The sequence below is a fragment of the Lemur catta genome, chromosome 1 (assembly GCF_020740605.2).
Source record: "Lemur catta isolate mLemCat1 chromosome 1, mLemCat1.pri, whole genome shotgun sequence".
Taxonomy (NCBI): domain Eukaryota; kingdom Metazoa; phylum Chordata; class Mammalia; order Primates; family Lemuridae; genus Lemur; species Lemur catta.
Genome location: NC_059128.1, coordinates 118,590,642 through 118,610,421, shown reverse-complemented (window position 1 = coordinate 118,610,421; position 19,780 = coordinate 118,590,642). Strand labels below are relative to the sequence as shown.

Sequence of the window (19,780 nt, the reverse complement as noted above, 5' to 3'; positions counted from 1 at the left end):
CTCATTCATGAAGATGGAGCTGAAAGGGCTAAATCAACCGGCGAACTAAAGGCAGCAGGGTCTGTGTGTGTGTGAATAAATACATAAATCATAACCAAGACGATTTATCTCTGCACACAAGTGCTTTCAAAACCTATCAGTGTAGGCCGGGCGCAGTGGCTCACGCCTGTAATCCTAGCACTCTGGGAGGCTGAGGCGGGTGGATTGCTTGAGGTCAGGAGTTCGAGACCAGCCTGAGCAAGAGCGAGACCCCCATCATCCCTGTCTCTACTAAAAATAGAAATAAATTAGCTGAACAACTAAAAATATATAGAAAAAATTAGCTGGGCATGGTGGCCCATGCCTGTAGTCCCAGCTACTCAGGAGGCTGAGGCAGAAGGATCGCTTAAGCCCAGGAGTTTGAGGTTGCCATGAGCTAGGCTGACACCATGGCACTCTAGCCAGGGCAACAGAGTAAGACTCTGTCTCCAAAAAAAAAAAAAGAAAGTTAAAAAAAAAAACAACCTATCAGTGTAAATCATCAATGTAAAGGAAAGTGAATGTTAATAAATGCAAATGAAAATCAATGTAAATCAACACAGTGACCTAAAGGAGAAAAACCACAACCCAAAAGATTAAAAAAAAAAAAAAATCAATGAAAACAGTACTCATTAACCATAAAAACCCTTAGCAAAATCAACGAATACAAAGAACCTTTCTTAACCTGATAACAGACATCTCATCAAATCCCACAGTGAACCTCAGACCTCCTGGAGATGCTTTATGGCTTTATTTTTTAGAGGCAGGCCCCTGCAATGTCACCCAGACTGGAGTGCAGTGGCTATTTTAGGAGCCATCATAGTGCACTGCAGCCTTGAACTCCAGGGCTCCAGCAATTCTCCCGCCCCAATAGCTAGAGCTACAGGCACGCGCCACTTGAAGATACTTTAGTGCTGCAGTCCCCAGTCCCCGGACTGGTACCAGTCCACAGCCTGTCAGGAACTGGGCCACACAGCAAGAGGTGAGCAAGCAAAGCTTCATCTGTATCTACAGCCACTCCCCATCACTCACATCACTGCCTGAGCTCTGTCTCGCTGACCACCCCCCTACAGCCTGGTCTATGGAAAAACTGTCTTCCCTGAAACATGTCTCTGGTGCTAAAAGGCTGGGGACTGCTGCTGTAGAGGCACTGCTTCAAGTAAGATATAGGCAGGGAGGCCCCTCCTCAGCTCAGTCTTGCAGGGGCTAGTCAAAAGGACATGACCAGAACCCCATGACAGAGATGGACCAACAGGCAGCAGGTAAGGATGGAGAAGATGTGACCCACCCACAGGCTGAAGGGCATCCCTGCAGCTGGAGTCACAGATGTAATGGACAACTTCCCCTCCTCTCCACTGTGCCCCCAAACTGACCCCAAGGTGGGGTCTGACCAACTGGCTGCTGCTGGCCATCCACACAAACAAGGGCTGTTTTATATTATTGTTCCCTGGGGATAAAGAACACTGAGTTCTTAACTCTACGCAAGGAGACTTTGGAATGCAGCCTGTCTGTGTTGAGAACTGCCTGCCTTTACCTTTGAGGCCAAATCCCATAGGGTAGTCCATTTAAGCAATATTCTAGATACATCCTTAGAAGTCACTGAACTTTCTCAGTCCCATAGGACTTTAAAAAAAGAATACTCCTTAACAAACACTCATCATTTTCTGCAATCATGAGTGCCACATACTAGATACTCACCCAGACAAGGGATTAGCATGCTAGGCAAATTTCCACCATCTCTAATTAATCCTTAATTCAGATAGACCACAACTGGTCACAACTGAAGGTGCTGGAACCTCAACCAAATGTGCAAATTGACTTCTTTTCCCTATGTGTACATGCTTGTTAATTAAAGCCCTGAAATTCTGTAATAAACTACTATATGGACTCCTGATGCAGAGTAGAATGATTTGTGATTTGATTAGGCTTGCTTTCTTGTGCTGTTTTCCTTGTACATGGCCACAGCGCAAAAGGAAGACAGCAAAACACTGTAATATTAAACGTAGCCAGGTAAAATATCTGGAAAAATGAGCCCGTTATCTCCTATGAGGAGAAGCAAACATTTAAGAGCCATGGCTAAGAAATATGGTACTTACGGATGGTTTCTGTCCACCATAAACATTTTTATTTCTCAACCAAAGAAATGCTCCAATTTCAACTGAACGAGAACTAATGGGAGCTGTGGGGAAAGGCCTACATGCTTCAGAAGCTAGGCGGCAGCCACTGCAAGGTGTGTGTCTTTATTTGGCTGAGTCTCACGCAGGGAGGTGACCAGCCCAGCAACACACATACTAATCATGTCCTACCAGTTCCTAGTCTGAGAATCTAAGATTTTTAAGTGGGCCAATGCCCTAACTACTCTAAAAGGAATTGCCCCAGGAACAAATGTTAATCAAGCACGTTCTAGGTGACAGAACAACTCAGCATTTTATGTCAAGAAAGATTAGTCACTTTCATGCCATCAAGAAGTTTACTGGTCGCTGGGCATGATGGCTCACACCAGCACTTTGGGAGGTGGAGGTGAAAAGATCACTTGAGGCCAGGAGCTTCAGATCAGCCTGGACAACACAGCAAGACCCTGCCTCTACAAAAAAAATTTAATTAGCTAAACATCATGGTGCATGTCTGTAGTCCCGGCTACTCAGGAGGCTAAGGTGAGAGGACTGCTTGAGCCTAGGAGTTTGAGGCTGCAGTGAGCTATGATTGGGCCACTGCACCCCAGCCTGAGTGACAGCAAGAACCTGTTCTCTAAGAAAAAAAACAAAGACATTTACTGGTAGGTGCTGTGTGCCAAGCCTGCCACGATGGGGCAGGGATGCACCGCAGACTTGCGCTGTGCTTTTGTAGTGCTGGTGTTCCAGGGAGGGAGTCAGAAAACAAACCAGAAACAAAAGCACAAGATAATTTCAGCCAATGGTTAAGCCTTAAGATGAAACCTAAACCGGGTATTAGATGCTGTAAAAATAAATGCTAATTCACAAGAATATGTGTGTGTACTAAGGCCTTAAGCTATAGGCACATCCTCTGAGCTATGATCCCTACCAGTCCTTGAGGTGATTTTATAATAGATTTATTGAGATATAATTTGCATGCCATAAAATCCACTCATTTACAATGAATAATTCAGTGTTTTTAGTTTATTCCCAAGGTTATGCAACCACTACCACTAACACTATTTCCATCCCCCCAAAAGGAAACCCCTCCCGATTAACAGTCACTCCCACTCCCTGTCCCAGCCCTCAACAATCACTAATCTCTCTGTCTCTGTGGATTTGCCTGTTCTGGACATTTCATATTAATGGAATCATACATTATGTGGCCACCTGTGCCAAGCTACTTTCACTCAGCATCATGCTTTCAAGGTGATCCACGTTGTAGCATGAATCAGTGCTTCAATCCTTTTCATGTCTGAATAGTATCCCATGGTATGGATGGACCACATTTTGTTTTTCTAGTCATCATGGACATTGGGTTGTTTTCATAATCCTTGATTTGTATATATTGATTCACTTGTCTGTCCTATAGAACTTTCACAATGATGGAATGTTCTAGACCTGCACTAATACTGATGGCACCAGCCCCGTGTGGCTACTGAACACTTGAAATGTGGCTAGAGAGGCTGAGGAATGCACTGGTTAATTGTATCTGGTTTTAATTAATTCAGATGTTAACAGCCCTATGGCGAGTGTCAGCTGATGAGACTCAGAAGCTTGATTCGGGAGTCACCTTGAGACTGGGGTCCAGGAAGGACGCTCAAAACAACCTGGAAAACAGCTCCCCAGCTCTAGGGTCCACTCCCAGTACAGCCCTAGAGAAATGTTGTACATGGGACTCAGCCCCATAATACAGCTGATTAGATAACGGATCTGAGAGCCAGGGTGTGGTGGCTCACACTTGTAATTCCAGCACTTTGGGAGCTGAGGTGAGAGCATCGCTTGCGGCGAGGAGTTTGAGACCAGCCTGGGCAACATAGAAAGACCCCATCTGTACGGAAAAATATAATAATTAGCTGGGTGTGGTGGTGCATGCCTGTGGTCCTGGCTACTCAGGAGGCTGAAGCAGGAGGATCTCTTGAGCCCAGGAGCTCAAGGTTGCAGCGAGCTGATCGCCACTGCACTTCAGCCTGGGTGACAGAGAGAGAATTTGTCTCTAAAGGAAAGAAAGAAAAGTGATTTGAGCTCCAGAGAGGCTACAGGCTGGCCCTCAAGGTGATTGTTGGGACAGTAAGAAACCCCTGGGAGCACAGTGCAACCCCAACCAGGAGGCTGAATGAACTTACAGACAATGATTCTGCCCTGACCAGCTGAAGAGGAAAGGAAACGTGTGATACTTCTGCCTGCCAACTACCAGCAAGGCCAATGTACAGCAGTAGGGAGGACCAAACGGCGTTCCCTGATGTGATGAATAACTTACATTTACTCCCCTGGAAGGAGCCATCTGCGCTCACACAGCACAGCAAGCCTGGCTAACATGGGACTCCAGGACTTCTCATTCTTCAGAGAGACACAGACCAGCACAGGGGATGGTCACAGCACAGAGAAGACTAAGCAGGCCCCTCCTTGAGAACTGCCAAGACAGGAGGGCTGGGTAAGTCTGCCAGGGGCCTCTGGGGCTCAGCATGCCTGGGCTGAGCTGCCTGCCAGCCTGCCATTCAAGACTGGAAGGTTCTTACACAAGCTGACACTCATGTTCACGTGGAGGCAAAGCCTGACCCACTCCAACGTGGGAGATTGTTCCTGGTCTGGTGCCAAATGCCACTGTTTGAATTCAGGCCACACCTCATTCCTTGTTGAGAACATCAGTGTGACATACCTCAAATTCAAACACTTCTGAATTGTGTAGGGCACCTAGCCTCAGAGTTACAGCAGAGGGCCGGGCCTGTGGCCAGTATTTGGTCCTCTCAGCTAAATTCAAAGCTCTCCAACCAACAAGGGTTTATTTTATTCTCCTCAGAACAGCTCCTCTAGACACCAAGAAGGACAGCTGTTTCTGGGAAGGAGAGTTTGAAAGGAAGCATGCACACCAAGAGTACCCTTGGCCTTCAGAGGCCACCCTAGGCAGGAACACCCAGGCACCGTGATGTGATGTGGCGTGGCGTGGCGTGGCAAAGCTGACGCTAGGCCATTCCTCAGACTGGCCAGAGAGTGCTTCCAGGACGCCCAGTGACACTAGCTTACCTGGAGGACTGTTTTCCTTTCAGGCTGAAGTGAATGACAAGCCCCGTGTTCTAAGTCTAAGTCAGGCCCCCAGATACTCAATCTTCCAAACCATATAAGATGAACCGGATTTGAAAGGGATTTCAGTTAATATGTATCAGTCACTAGAAGTAGTTTTTCATTCAATAAAAGTATAAGGTACACAGACAGAGTGCAGGTACCAGGACAGGCCCAAGAACACAATGCATCTTGGACCCTGCACTGGCCAGGAATAGTCATGAGTACACGTGACATGGGTGTGCACACAGGACCGGTGAGTACAGGTCGTGAGGGACAGGAAGGGTTCCCTTCACATGCAAGGATGGTGGGGGAGTATGAGGGGCAGCACACTGCTTGGCTGTGGGGTGCCTGGGTGTGCCCCGGGCAGGCCCCTATCCTCTCTCGGAGCTTCCTGCTGCTCATCTGTAAAACAGGAGCAACAGGGCCTGCCTGAAGCTGCTGGAGGGCTCAGGGCGACGACTCCTGGAAGCACCAAGCTGCCGACCCACAGCCCAGGTGACATTAATGCCCATCAGCCTTTAAACGCTCTGCGGAAGTTTGGTCTTTACCCTAAAGGCCTGTTGCAGACTTAGCCAGAGGGCAATGTGAGAACTGGAGGTTAAGTGGGGAAGCAGCCACGTCCTGTTGTGTCCCAGTGTGAGACACACCAGGATCCCAGCTCATGGGATTGCTCATCCAGCAGCAACAGTTTTTTTGGGCTAAGACTTGGCCACTTCTGTTCATGGGGTTGGGGGAAGATGGAACAGAATGGACATCTCATTTACTTTCCTGCCACTGGCCAGCTTGTCCCTGAGACTAGAAGGCCGATCTGTTCTTCACATCAAGGCCTGTGGCCCACGGGTAGGACCCATAGCGCTCTCTGACTGCACTTCCTACTGATGGGAAGACACACTGAAGTTGACACTCAAGAAAAGGCGGCCACCGACTCTCTTGGGCAGTGCAGGATCCCAGCTCACACTTTTCAAGGCTGGGCAGTTGCTGCCCCTTACCTGCCCTGCACTCCAAAATGCACCCTGTGCCTGGACATTGGAGTCAGTCAGTGGAAAAGCCTTTATTTCTGAAGAAATGCCCAGATGGGACATGTGTGGCCTGTGCTCTGAGCCCTGCGTCTGCCTTGGGATTCAGCTCAGTGCAAGTTAAAAGTCCTGAGCGAAAGCCAGGCACGGTGGCGCATGCCTGTAATCCCAGCGACTTGGAAGGCCCAGGGGAGAGGACTGGATCGGATCACTTGAGGCCAGGAGTGCCTGGGCAACACAGTGAGAACTCATCTCTAAAAAAAAAAATGTCCCAGTGAGGTCCTTGAAGCCTGGGAGGCTGGGGCAGGGTCATGTCAGGGATTGAAACAGACAACACCTGTCTACCTCGGCAGCAGTAGATATCGATCCTTTATTTTTCCTGAAACTGCCTACACAGAGGCAGATGGAGCTAAAAAGAGGCGTGCCCAGACGGAACACCCACATTCTTAAGAACTGGTTTCTCATTCAGTCCCAGCAGCTCATGGACAGGACAAAGGTCAAGAATGACAGCTTCCTGACAGTTGATTAAAATACTTCTTAAAATTGCATTTTACTACTACTAAATTCCATATTTTATATTGCTAAACACCTGTTGTGGGCAGTGGGGAGCCCCCAAAGGGCTGCTTCCTAAGGGCAGGGTGGCAGGTGGGGAGGGGACAGCTCAGGCACCTGTGTCTGGTGGCACACATGCCCCAATGGGCGGTACTGACACTGGCTTATTTTTATTAGGCAAAAATTGACATGGATCAACATTACACAATTTCACGATACTAAGGAGCATATGACTATAGCCAGTGTCTCCAGGGGGTGGGCACACACTGGCTGTGTCCCCTGCAGGCAGCTTCTCTCGGCACACAGGACTCAGGGCGCATTCGGGTGCAGGACTACTGCCTGTCCAGGTCACCACCCAGAATGCTGAAGCACCAGCAGGGAGTGCTGCCAGGGGTTTGAAGGCAAATTTGTTTAAAACCAATTTACTGCTAGCAAGAAGCTTGTGTGTCTGGTCCCCCAAGACAGCCTAACCTTTGTGCTTCCATTTCTGTAACATCTGCTCCCTATAATTTAATAAGGAACAGACAAGACAGGCCATCAGATATTCACACACCCATGAGAGGCATCTGAGCGGGGATGGGGCATCACGGCCCAGCACCCGGTATCCATGGAGGAGGGCCAGCTGACACTGGGTGTTGGAGACCAACAGGGGTGTCAATATAGGGGCTGTCAGGCAGTGGCCTGGTCAGGGGCAGGGGTAAAGAGGGGTCGATATCTGGATTGGTATATATGGGGATAAAGGGGCAGGGGAATGATTAAATAAGCACAAGTCCCAAAGATGACAGGAGCAGAGTTCTCACTGTTGGAGAAAGGATCTATAAATCTAAAAAGAGAAAAATAGCAAGAACTCTATGGTGGTGAACTAGAATTAAGGATATTGGAATGAATGTATGGTTTTCAGCATGTATGGATAAGGAAAAACAGATGTGAATATGTGTGTGTGTGTACACACATAGACGTATACACCCACAAATACTCTTTAGCTCTGTGTCCTGAGAGTGCCCAGGAGCAGCAACACGCATGGGCAAGTCTAGGACCAAGATCTACTCCAAATGGAACCAGGTCTCCTTGGAGAACTGGCGGAGGCAGGAGGATAGAACATGAGGCTGGAATAGGTATGGCAGCAAGTAAGGAAGGATAACGGGGACGTGTCAGAAGTACATACATGAAGCCAGCTTGAAGGGGCTCCCATCAGCCAAATCTGGGACAATTTGAGCTGTCAAAATAAATGATGATAGTAACTGATGGTGATAAAATAGGACTCCATGAATCCGTCCTGATACAAAATAAATAAATGGAAATTTTAATGAGAAATGGAGTATGTACACAGGCTCAGAGTACCTCCCTACAGAATACTTACTCTGAAGGGAAAAGGAACAACTTTAAAAAGAAGTCACCATCTTATTGATGATTAAAGTTAACATCACCAGTGGCGGGATGGATGGAAGCTGCACCACCCAACTGGCTTCTGCACAAGAACAGGGTATCATTTCAATGCTGTTGGGCAGAAATCTAATGTTGAGGAAGTACCAGACAAACCCAAATGGAGGGCCTGCCTGTGACCTTCCAGAGAGTCAAGGCCATGAAAATCAAAGAAAGATGGGGACTGTCACAGATGGAAAAAAACCAAAAAGATATAACTACATGCAACACAAGATTCTGACCCCAGTCCTTTTGCTATAAAGGACATTATTGGAGGCCGGGCATGGTGGCTCACGCCTGTAATCCTAGCACTCTGGGAGGCCGAGGCAAGAGGATTGCTTGAGCTTCAGCAGTTCAAGACCAACCTGAGCAGAGTGAGACGCTGTCTCTATTAAAAAAAATAATAAATTAAAATAAAGGACATTATTGGGAAAACTGGCAAAACTTGAATAAGGTCTGAGGATTACATGATAGTGTTGTATCAATGCTAATTTCCCAGCTGTGAGGGTTGTCCTGTGGGTAAACAGGACAATTTCCTTGTTTGAAGGAAACATGTTGAGTGTGTCAGTGTCATGGGGCATCACATTGGCAACTTACTCTCAAATGGCTCAGGAAGAAAATGTATTCTCACTATTCTTGGAACATTATTGCAAATCTATGATTGTTTCAAAACAAAAAGTTAAATACATATAAATAGACCTCTGAGAACAAATGTAGACCAGTCAAGCTACAATGGCTTTGCAAACCAAATGGAATATAGGCTTCCAGGTTAGAAAGTAGAAGAATTAGGTTGAGCCCGGTGGCTCACGCCTATAGTCCCAGCCACTTAGGAGGCTGAGGCAGGAGGATCACTTGAGTCTAGGAGTTTGAGGTTGTAGTGTGCTATGATGACATGACACTGCACTCTAGCCTGGGAGACCATCTCAAAGGAAAAAAAAAAGGAAAGAAAAAGAAAGGTTAAAGAATTACCACAGGCTGGCTTTTATGAAAAGGGAAAGTGGTGGTAAAGATAAATAAAATCCTGGCTTCTACTCGGGTTAAGGAGTGATACCAGGAAGATGCATAATGAAATGTTTCTTTGAACTAATATGGTACCCCAAATCTGCGGTCATCAAAGGAAGAGTCTTTAAAATGTCAAGCAAGTATATACTGCTCAGGGGTCAGAATACAAAAAAATGTCAAACAAATATAAAAGAATATCATGTCTACCACAATGAGATATGGCCATTATCAAAAAACCAGAAAATAACAAGAGTTGTCAAGGATTGGGAGTTGTGCATTACTGGTGGGAATGTAAAATGCTTCAGCTGCTGTGGAAACTAGTATGGTGCTTCCTCAAAAAAGTTAACATAGAATTACCATATGATCCAGCAATTCCACTTCTGGCTATATACTGAAAAGAACTTATAGCAGAGTCTTGAACAGATATTTGTACACCAATCTTCATAGCAGCACTATTCATAATAGCCAAAAATAGAAACAACCCAAATGTCCATCAACAGATGAATGGATAAACACAATGTGGTCCATCCATACAATGGAATATTATTCAGCCTTAATAAAACTGACACATTCTACAACATTGATGAACCTTGAGGACATTATGCTAATTGAAATAAGACAGACACAAAAGGACAAATACTGTATGATTCCACTTACATGAGGTCCCTAGAGTAGTCACATTCATAGAGACAAAAAGTAGAATGGTGGGTGCCAAGGGCTGGGGGAGAGGGGAATGGGGAGTTAGTGTTTAGTGGGTACAGTTTCGATTTGCGAAGATGAGATAGTTCTGGAAAAGGACAGTGGTGATGTTTATACAACATTGTGAATGCGCTTAATGTCACTGAACTGCACATTTAAAAATGGTTAAAATGGCCCTCCTCATAAGAGATTTTTCAAGGGCATGGACCACTTTTGTGGTTCAAACATTTAGTTCAATAAATGTCTTTGGAATTTATGTTTGCACGTGCAAATGTATAAATAACCATACAATTCAAGCCACATTCTAGGTTCAGTGCAGAAGTTTAAAACCTGTGCAGATTATACACTGTGTGATTCTAAATATATGACATTCTGGAGAGGGCAAAACTACAGAGACAGTAAAAACATCAGTGGTTATCAAGGACTGATGGGAGGGAGGGATGAACAGGTGGAGCACAGAGATTTTTACGGCAGTGAAACTGCTCTGTGTGATACTATAATGGTGGACACATGTCATTACATATTTGCCCAAACCCATAAAATGTACAACACCAAGAGTTAACTCTGGCATAAACTTAATGTAAACTACGGACTCTGGGTGATGCTGATCTGTCAATGGAGGTTCATCGACTGTAACGAATGTACCACTCCGATGGGGGGTGTTCATAATGGGGAGGCTGTGCACGTGTGGGGCAGGCAGTGCACGGGAAATGTCTGTACCTTCCTCTCAATTTTGCTGTGAACCTAAAACTGCTCTGAAAAATAAAGTTAAAAAAATGGTTAAAATGCAGTGTGGGCAACATAATGAGACCCCATCTCTATTAAAAAAAAAATTAGCTGGGCATGGTGGCATACTCCTATAATCCCTGCTGCCACTCAGGAGACTGAGGTGGGAGGAGGATTGCTTGAGCCCAGCAGTTCCAGGTTACAGTGAGCTATGATCGTATCACTGCATCCCAGCCTGGGTGACAGTGAGATAGCGAGACCCTTCCTCTTTAAAAAAAAAAAAAAAAAAAAGTTAAAATGGTAAATTTTATGTTACACATTAAACAAATTCAAATGGGGGGGGATATCATGTCTTTACAGAATTTATGTGAAACTTAAATGTAGGTTTAAAACTGAATTTCTCCTGTAGTCACCAGATGACTCCTGAAGGCCAGGCATTTTCCTCACAGCCTTACATGTATGAACTCATACAGTCCTCTGTTGAGGCCTCAATAACCATGAGCTAAACGTCATCATTGGCCCCAGATAAGAGGAGCACCAGGAACAGAGAAAGGCTCAGTCAAGTACCAGGGTCATGCAGCTAGAGGCACAGAGAGAATTCAGACTCTGTTGCTGTTCTCAGCCACAGCATTTGTCAAGTACATATCCCTCTCACATCAAAATGAGATGCAGAAAAAAACACACTTTTGTATGACATATACACTTTCTACAAGCCCCAGCATATCTGAAGTATGATGCTCCGAAGTGACACACAAAATTCAAATAATGGACCTCAAGAGACCATCAGGAGCTGGGTGTGGTGGCTTGCACCTGTAACTCCAGCTACTCAGGAGCCTGAGGTGGGAGTATCATTTGAGCTCAGGAGTTGGAGGCTGCAGTGAATTATGATTGCATCACTACATTCCAGGCTGGGCAACAAAGTGAGACCTTGTCTCTAAAAAAATAAAAAAATATAAAAAAATTGTAAAATAAGAGACCAACTCACTTTAAGAAACCAAGTGACAACCTTCCTGCCAATGATCTTTTGTTTTAATGGTATCTTCATCTTATCTGGTGGCCTCTCTTGTAAACTATCTTCAAATTGTTATTAGGTCATTAAATATGAAATGTCTGACTTCGAATCAAAAGTTTAGTTGATTATATCTCAAACAAGAAGCAATACAATTAATCAAAGTATGTGCCTAAACACTCCATACAGTTTTGCCATCTTAATGGTAGCTTGCTTATGCCAGCAGCAAAGAAGCCTGGAGAGCAAGTGGGGATGAAATCGCAAAATGTGTTTTCCATAGCTTGTTCAGAATTGAATATTTTTCCTTGCAAGAAGTGGTCCAAAGCCTGGAAGAAGTGGTAGTCAGTTGGTGCAAGGTCTGGAATACGGTGGATGACAGAGTTTCCAAGTCTAGCCTCTGTAGTTTGAGCAGGGTTGTTTTTTGTAACCTGTGGTTTTGCAAGAGGATTGGCCTCTCTCTATCGACGAATCTCAGCTACTTAATCACAAGCATCCTCATCATTTCATCCAGCTGGTTGCAGTAGACATCTGCTGTAATCCCTTGACCAGGTTTCATCAAGTTGTAGTGGATAATACCAGTGCTGGACCACCAGACACCATTAGCATTTTTTTCATGACTATTTGGTTTTGGATCGTGTTTCAGCACTTCATCTTTATCCAACCATTGTTCCAAATGCTTGTGATTTTCGAACAGAATCCATTTTTCATCACATGTAACAATATGGTGTAGAAATGGTTCACCTTCATGTTGTGACAGCAGAGAAAAGCAACCTTTGAGAGAATTTCTCTTCTGATGCTCATTTAATTCATGCGGTACCCATCTGTCCAGCTTCTTTACCTTGCCCATTTGTTTCAAATGGTCCAATAGTCTTGGAATAGTAACATCAAACCTTGTTGCTAATTCACGCATAGGTTGAGATGGATTCGCTTCCACTACAGCTTTCAGCTCATCATTATCCACCCTGGTCTCAGGTCACCCATATGGCTCATTTTCAAGATGACAATCACCAAAACAAAACTTCTGAAACCATCAACACACTACGTGTTCATTAGTCACATCCTTCCCAAACATTTCATTGATATTTTGAGCTGTCTGCACTGCATTGGTTCCATGACAAAACTCATATTCAAAAATAACACGAATTTTTGACTTAGCCATGGTTTCACAAAAATTACTCTAAAAAAAAATTTGAAAGATAATCACAAGTCAAAATGAGCATTTGAAAGACTGAGGCTGTATCTTCACAATAAAAAAACAAGAAGTGTCAAAGATATCAACTGTCAAACTTAGACTTAACGAAATTGGACATTCCATACTTAATAACCTAATGTTAACCTTGAACAAGTGATCAAGGTCAGCAACACCAGTGATAGGACATATTGACAGCATGTACCCCCCACACAATGTGCTGAGAAGGACACACATTGCCTCTGTGGAACTCCTGTCCAAAACGCACCACCTCATTCTAATCATGAGGAGACACCAGAAAAACTACATTGAGGGATGTTCTACAAATGACTGAGCAGTTCTCATTAAAAAGTTCAAAGTCATGGATGACAAGGAAAAGACTGAGGAATTGTCACAGATCAGGGGAGACTAAAGAGACACGCTGACTAACTACAACATGTGATTTGGGATGGGATCCTGGACCAGAAAAGGGCATTAGGACAAAAACTGGAGAATCCCCCAATGAGGTCTGTAGTTCTGCTAAGGAGCACTCTACTAAGGGCAATTTCCTGATTGCGATGTTGCACTGTGGCTCTGAAGGTGTTGACCAGAGAGGAAGCCAGGAGGAGGGTATATAAGAACTCTCTGTACTATTTAACTTCTTTTTTTAAAGCCCAGGCTTAAAAAAAATACATGTACTATTTTAACTTTAGATGTTTAAACATACAAAATTGTTATTATCCAACTTTGTGAATTTTGTCATCTTTCCTTTTTCTACACAAGTTAATGTCACAGCATGTTTTAGGTCTCATATCTAGAATGCAGCTGTTTGTTACTTATTTGCAACAGTATTTTTCCAGTTGTAAACTACAAAATAAATCAGTGTGCTACACCAGAAACCAGGCCAGTGGTAAAGCAGAAACCAAACATCCCGACCACCCAATGCAGAAGACAGACGTGATGAGTGAATCCGCTGCAATGCACTTCAGGGCCAAACCACAAGACCAGAGGTGCATGAGGCTGTGGCAGCCCTGGGCCCCCACGGGAAGTGTCTTCTGAACAGCCTACCTGTCTTTTCCTTAATCTCACAGAGCACACTGAAGAGAGCAGGCTTCATCCGATGACAATTCAGAGCATGCTTTCTGAAAGAGAGGCGACAGAGGAGCACATGAGAAAAGGGGAAGAGTCATCTTGTCCCCACAGTAAAGATCCTCCATATTGAGAAATCAAACTGAACCAAGTCTGCCAGTCCTGGTGGTTGATAATCCCTCTTATGAAGATGCAGTATAACTATATTTAATATAAATTTGATTTGTGCAAAATTAAAATCAAGCAATATATAAATATTCAAAACATTTCCATTATATGTAGAAGTATAAACAATGCAAACAATGTAAGTTAAAACACTGCAAATAACTCAAGAACTACAAAATTTCAGGGTCCAATGATTTGAAAGCTGTGTTCATGCTACTGTCCTGTAGTGGCATATTCTGGTGGGTAAGCAGAAACACCAGCCATCCTCCCTGAGGGTCACACGATGTTAGCTTAGCAGGTATTTACTGAGCACCTACTATGTTGTCACACACCACTCTAGTGTCAGACAAAGACAGTTGAGGTTTCTACCTGTGTGGCAGTTAAGATGGAGGGGGCAGGAGACATAAAATACACACACAAACAAGAGACTCAGCAGCCATGGCAGGTGCTTTGTGGCAACTGGGTCACATGATAGTGATGGCTAGAAGGTTTACTAGAGTTTGCATGTCTTTGAGGTGACATCAAAGCTGAGACTGGACTAACAAGAAGTCAACCAAGAAAAGGGCTGAAGAGAGGTATATAATTTAGGCAGATAAAACAGCAAGTGCAAAGGTCCTGTGAGAACACACTTGGCTGTTTGAAACCAGGGTGCTTAGGGCAAGGGGTGAGGGGGAGAGAGAGCGATGAGAAGTTAGAGAGGCAAGTGGAGCCTTGTAAGTCGGGGACAACTCTGGCTCTTGCCTGCCTGTGATGTGAATCGTGGTCAGCAGGATAACGGCCTCCACGCACTAATCCTCAGAACCCTAAATATGTTACCTTACAAATAGAAAAAGAATTCTGCAGATGTAATTAAGGTTAAGGACCTTGAGATGGGGATATTAACCTGGATTATCTAGGCAGGCCCAAAGTAATCACGTGAGCCCTTCAGAGTAGAGAACCTTTCCCAGCTGTGGTCAGAGAAAGAGCTGTGATGATATAAAGGTCAGCGACCTGCTATGTTGCTGTCTTTGATCATGAACGAAGGGACCATGAACAAGGAATGCAGGAGGCCTCAACAAGCTGAAAAAGGCTAGGAAACTGACTCTTTCTAGAGCCTCCAGAAGGCAAGCAGCCCTGCCGACACCTTGATTTTAGCCCAGTGAGCCCATATTGGATTTTTTTTTTTGAGACAGGATCTCACTCTGTCACCCCAGCTAGAGTGCAGCGGCGTCATCATAGCTCACTGCAACCTCAAACTCCTGGGGCTCAAGCAATCCTCCTGCCTCAGCCTCCTGAGTAGCTGAGACTACAGGCACGCACCACCATGCCTAGCTAATTTTTTTATTTTTAGTAGAGATGGGGTCTTGCTCTTGCTCAGGTTGGTTTTGGACTCCTGACCTCAAGTGATCCTCTGACCTTGGCGTCCCAGAGTGCTAGGATTACAGGCGTGAGCCACCGTGCCTGGCCTCATATTGGATTTCTGACCTAAAGAAACGTAAGATAATGAATTTGTGCTTTTTAAGCCATTAAATCTGGTAATTTTTTGCAGTGGCAACAGAAAACTAATATAGGAAGCAATAGAAGATTTTGTAGAATGGTTGTCATATGACACGAATTGCATTTTTTTTAGTGTTGATTTTTTGAGATGTAATTACCTACCATAAAATTCACCTTTTCAAAGTATTCAGTTCAGTGGCTTGTAATACATTAACAATGTGCAACCATCACTGCTAACTCCAGATCACTGATTTCATTACCACCCAAAGAAACCCTGTTCTCATTAGCAGTCACTCCACATTCTCCCCTTGCCCCACCCCCAGCAACCACACATCTTTCTGTGTCTACACTTCCGCACATTTCATGCAAATACAATCATACAATCCGTGGCCTTTGTGTCTGGCTTCTTCCATATTAGTTTTCAAAGTTCATCTAGGTTGCAGTATTAGTACTTCATTTCTTTTACGGCCAAGTATTCCATTGTATGGACATACTACATTTTGTTAATCCATTCATCTCTTGATGGACATTTGGGTTGTTTCCACCTTTTTGTTATTATGAATAATGCTGTTATGAACATTAATGTATAAGATTTTGTGTGAACATCTGCCTAAAAAGTAGAACTGCTCAGTCATATAGTAACTCCATGTTTAAATTTTTGAGGAAATGCCAAAATGTTTTACAAAGTGGCGGTACCATTTTACATACCTACCAGCAATGTATGAGGGTTCAAATTTCCCTACATCCTCATCAACACTTGCTTTTGTCCATCTTTTTTCTTATAGCCATCCCAGTGAGTGTGAGGTGGTATCTCATTATGGTTTTTATATGCACTTCCCTAATGATGTTAAGCATCTTTTCATATGCTTATCAGCTATTCATATATCTTCCTTGGAGAAATGTCTATTTAATCTTTTGCCAATTTTTAAATGGGTTATTTGCCTTTTTATCACAGAGTTGTAAAAATTCTTCACACATTCTGAATATTAGACTTATCAGATAAGATTTACAAATCTCTTTTTCCATTTTGTGGGTTGTCTTTTTACTTTTTTCCTTTCCTTCCCCCTCCCCGCCCCGCCTACTCTGTTGCCCAGGCTGGAGTGCAGTGGCATTATCATAGCTCACTGCAGCCTCCAACTCCCAGTCTCAAGAGATCCTCCTGCCTCAGCCTCCCAAGTAGCTGGGACTACAGGCACAGATCACCATGCTGGGCTAATTTTTCTATTTTTTGTAGAGACTGGGTTTTGCTCTTGCTCAGCCTGTTTTTTTACTTTCTTAGGAGTGTCCTTTGAAGCAAAAAAGTGTTTCATTTTGATGAAATACAATTTATTTTTTTCTTTCATTGCTTATGCTTTAAAGATGTCATATCTAAGAAATCATTCCCTAACTCAAGGTCACAAAGATTCATGAACTGTGTTTTAGTTAATTTTTACATATGGTATAAGGAGTATATGGTGTAAGGGGTTCATTCTTTTGCATGTGGATATCCACCTGCCCCAGCACCATTTGTTGAAGAGACTATTATTTCCCACATTGAAGGTCTTCGCACCCTTGCCAAAAATCAATCAGCCATAAATATATGGATTTATTTCTGTAATTTCAATTCCATTCCATGGATCTATTTGCCTATCCTTAAGTGAAATGCATTTTTAAAAAAACACTGTGGATGCTCTGTGGAGACTGGACTGCAGGAAGGCAAAAGTAGAACCAAGAATACCAGCCTGGAGGTGACTATATTCCAAACAGGCCAGAAATGCTGCCAGCTTAGAGTTACAGTAATAGACATGAAAAGCAGACAGATCTGTCTTTAATTTTGAAGATGAAAAACAGGCATACCTTTGATTTTGAAAAAGGAACCAATTGGACCTCCTGATAAACTGGTGTCAGGTTATAAGGAAAGAGGAGATTCAAGGATAACTACTGGCTTTAGGTCTTAGCAACTGGGTCAATGGTGGCATCATTCATTATGATAGGAGAACTGTAGGAGAGCAACTTTGGGGAGGAGAGTTTGTAAAGGAGAGCTGTGTTTTGATCAGGTTACACATGAGAGATTTTGAGCTACCCAAGAGGAGGCATCAGATAGGCAGCTGGGTATACAGATCTAGACTTGAGGCAGGAGATGATATACAATATACGGATGGGGAGTCGCTGGTGTAGAGATGGCACTTAAAGCCCTGAGACTAGAGGAAATCACCACAGGAGCCTGGAGACAGTGGGGCTCAGGAACATAGACTTGTCAGAGGTCAAGCGGAGGAGGAAGAAGAGCCTGCAAAGGGGACTGACACCAAACTGCCAATGAGGAAGAACCAAGAAACAGTTTCAAGGAGAGAAAAGTAATCTGTGAGAAAAGCTTCTGACAGATTAAGCAGGATCATAACCCAGAAGAGAATTAGGATTTAGCAACATGGAGGTCATGGATGACTCAGTAGAAGGGGGAGAAGGCTGGGAGAGAAGGTAGAGGTGGAGAGGAAGTACCACAAGTCTTTGATGTTTTATCATCAAGGAGAGCAAACAACTGCAGCAGATGCTAAAAGAAAAGGAGTGTATTAATCATGTTTACTTTGCTTTTACACTCTGGGGCTTGGAGGGACTGCCCTGCCCAGGGCTAGCTAGTTCCTAGGGATAATAAACTTGTCTATGAACATTCATTCCCTTTATATACAAACTGACTAATCAAAGGCCCATATTCCCAACCACCTCCTTTATCTAACACTTGTACACCAAGCCAATATTTCCCCTGCCCTAAATCACCCCAAGACCAGGTACTGGACAACTAGAGACCACTCCTGTAGCCCAGAGCTTGCAGAAATTATTTAAACTATCCAACCTAAGCTTGCTCAAACTTGCCTACTTTGCCTTGCCCATTTCTTCCTGAGGAAATCACTAGACAGACTCTGGGCGGTGCCTTCCCCCCACTCCTCTGTCTCCTGACCGACCCAGGTACTTCCGCATGTGGTTCAAGGTATGCCCCTCCTCTCGGGAACTATAAATAATAAACTCTTCTTTCAAAGACATTTGTCTCCATATTTGTCATTTTTACCATACTTGATTAAAACAAATCCCAGGTACAGATCAAGACCAAGGGGTGAATAAAGAGAGGTTTTTTATTGTTTCTTTCTTTGAGTGTTTTTAAAAATAGGAGATACTAGCACATGTTTACATGCCAAAAAGCCAGTCTAGAGGGAGAATTTGATAATGCAAATGAGACAGTAAGGGCAACTGAAATGGCAGTGGTGTGTACATGTAGCAGAACTTCTGTGAACAACTTTCATGGGCACCGTGCCATTGCTTTAACATTTACTGGGACTATGATTTTACATCCTATAACTCTGTCATCCAAGCATCCACTATTAAAAGATGCTGCCAAGGCTGGATAACGTACCTGAAAATCACTAACTTCATGACATAAGTCAGATGTGATTAACACCATGAGGAAAGCCAAACACCTGCCAAGATGCCTTACACCAGTGGTCCCCAACCTTTTTGGTTTTACTTTTTTAATTTTTTTGAGACAGAGTCTTGCTCTGTTGCCTGGGCTAGACTGCTGTGGCATCAGCCTAGCTCACAGCAACCTCAAACTCCTGGGGTCAAGCAATCCAACTGCCTCAGCCTCCCAAGTAGCTGGGACTACAGGCATGCGCCACCATGCTTGGCTAATTTTTTCTATATATATTTTTGGTTGTCCAGTTAATTTCCAGAAGAAAAATTATCTTCCATGAAATTGGTCTCTGGTGCCAAAAAGGTTGGGGACTGGCCAGGCGTGGTGGCTCACACCTGTAATCCTACCACTCTAGGAGGCCGAGGCGGGAGGATCATTCAAGGTCAGGAGGTCAAGACTAGCCTGAGCAAGAGCGAGACCCCATGTCTACGAAAAAAATAGAAAGAAATTATCTGGCCAACTAAAAAATATATATAGAAAAAATTAGCTGGGCATGGTGGCGCATGCCTGTAGTCCCAGCTACTGGGGAGGCTGAGGAAGTAGGATCGCTTAAGCCCAGGAGTTTGAGGTTGCTGTGAGCTAGGCTGACGCCACGGCACGGCACTCACTCTAGCCCCGGCAACACAGTGAGACTCTGTCTCAAAAAAAAAAAAAAAGAAAAGAAAAGAAAAGAAATGCCTGAGCTCTGAGAGCATGTTCTTGGTCTAGAGATCAAACAGCTGACTGCAAATCATCAATGACTAGGTAAAGTGGGACTGACCAGCGAGAGTCCACAGTGTCACC

The 19,780-nt window shown here is 44.1% G+C and overlaps 1 protein-coding gene across 2 annotated transcripts in view; it reads right to left on the bottom strand.

The window, feature by feature from the left end:
* The window catches only part of PBX4 (PBX homeobox 4), a 46,975-nt gene that overhangs the window by 18,269 nt on the left and 8,926 nt on the right, over positions 1-19,780 (bottom strand). For both annotated transcript variants that reach the window (XM_045551832.1, XM_045551828.1), the window contains exon 2: positions 13,897-13,970. In XM_045551832.1, coding sequence (XP_045407788.1) covers positions 13,897-13,970 — 74 coding nt within the window. The remainder of the gene's footprint in view (positions 1-13,896; positions 13,971-19,780) is intronic.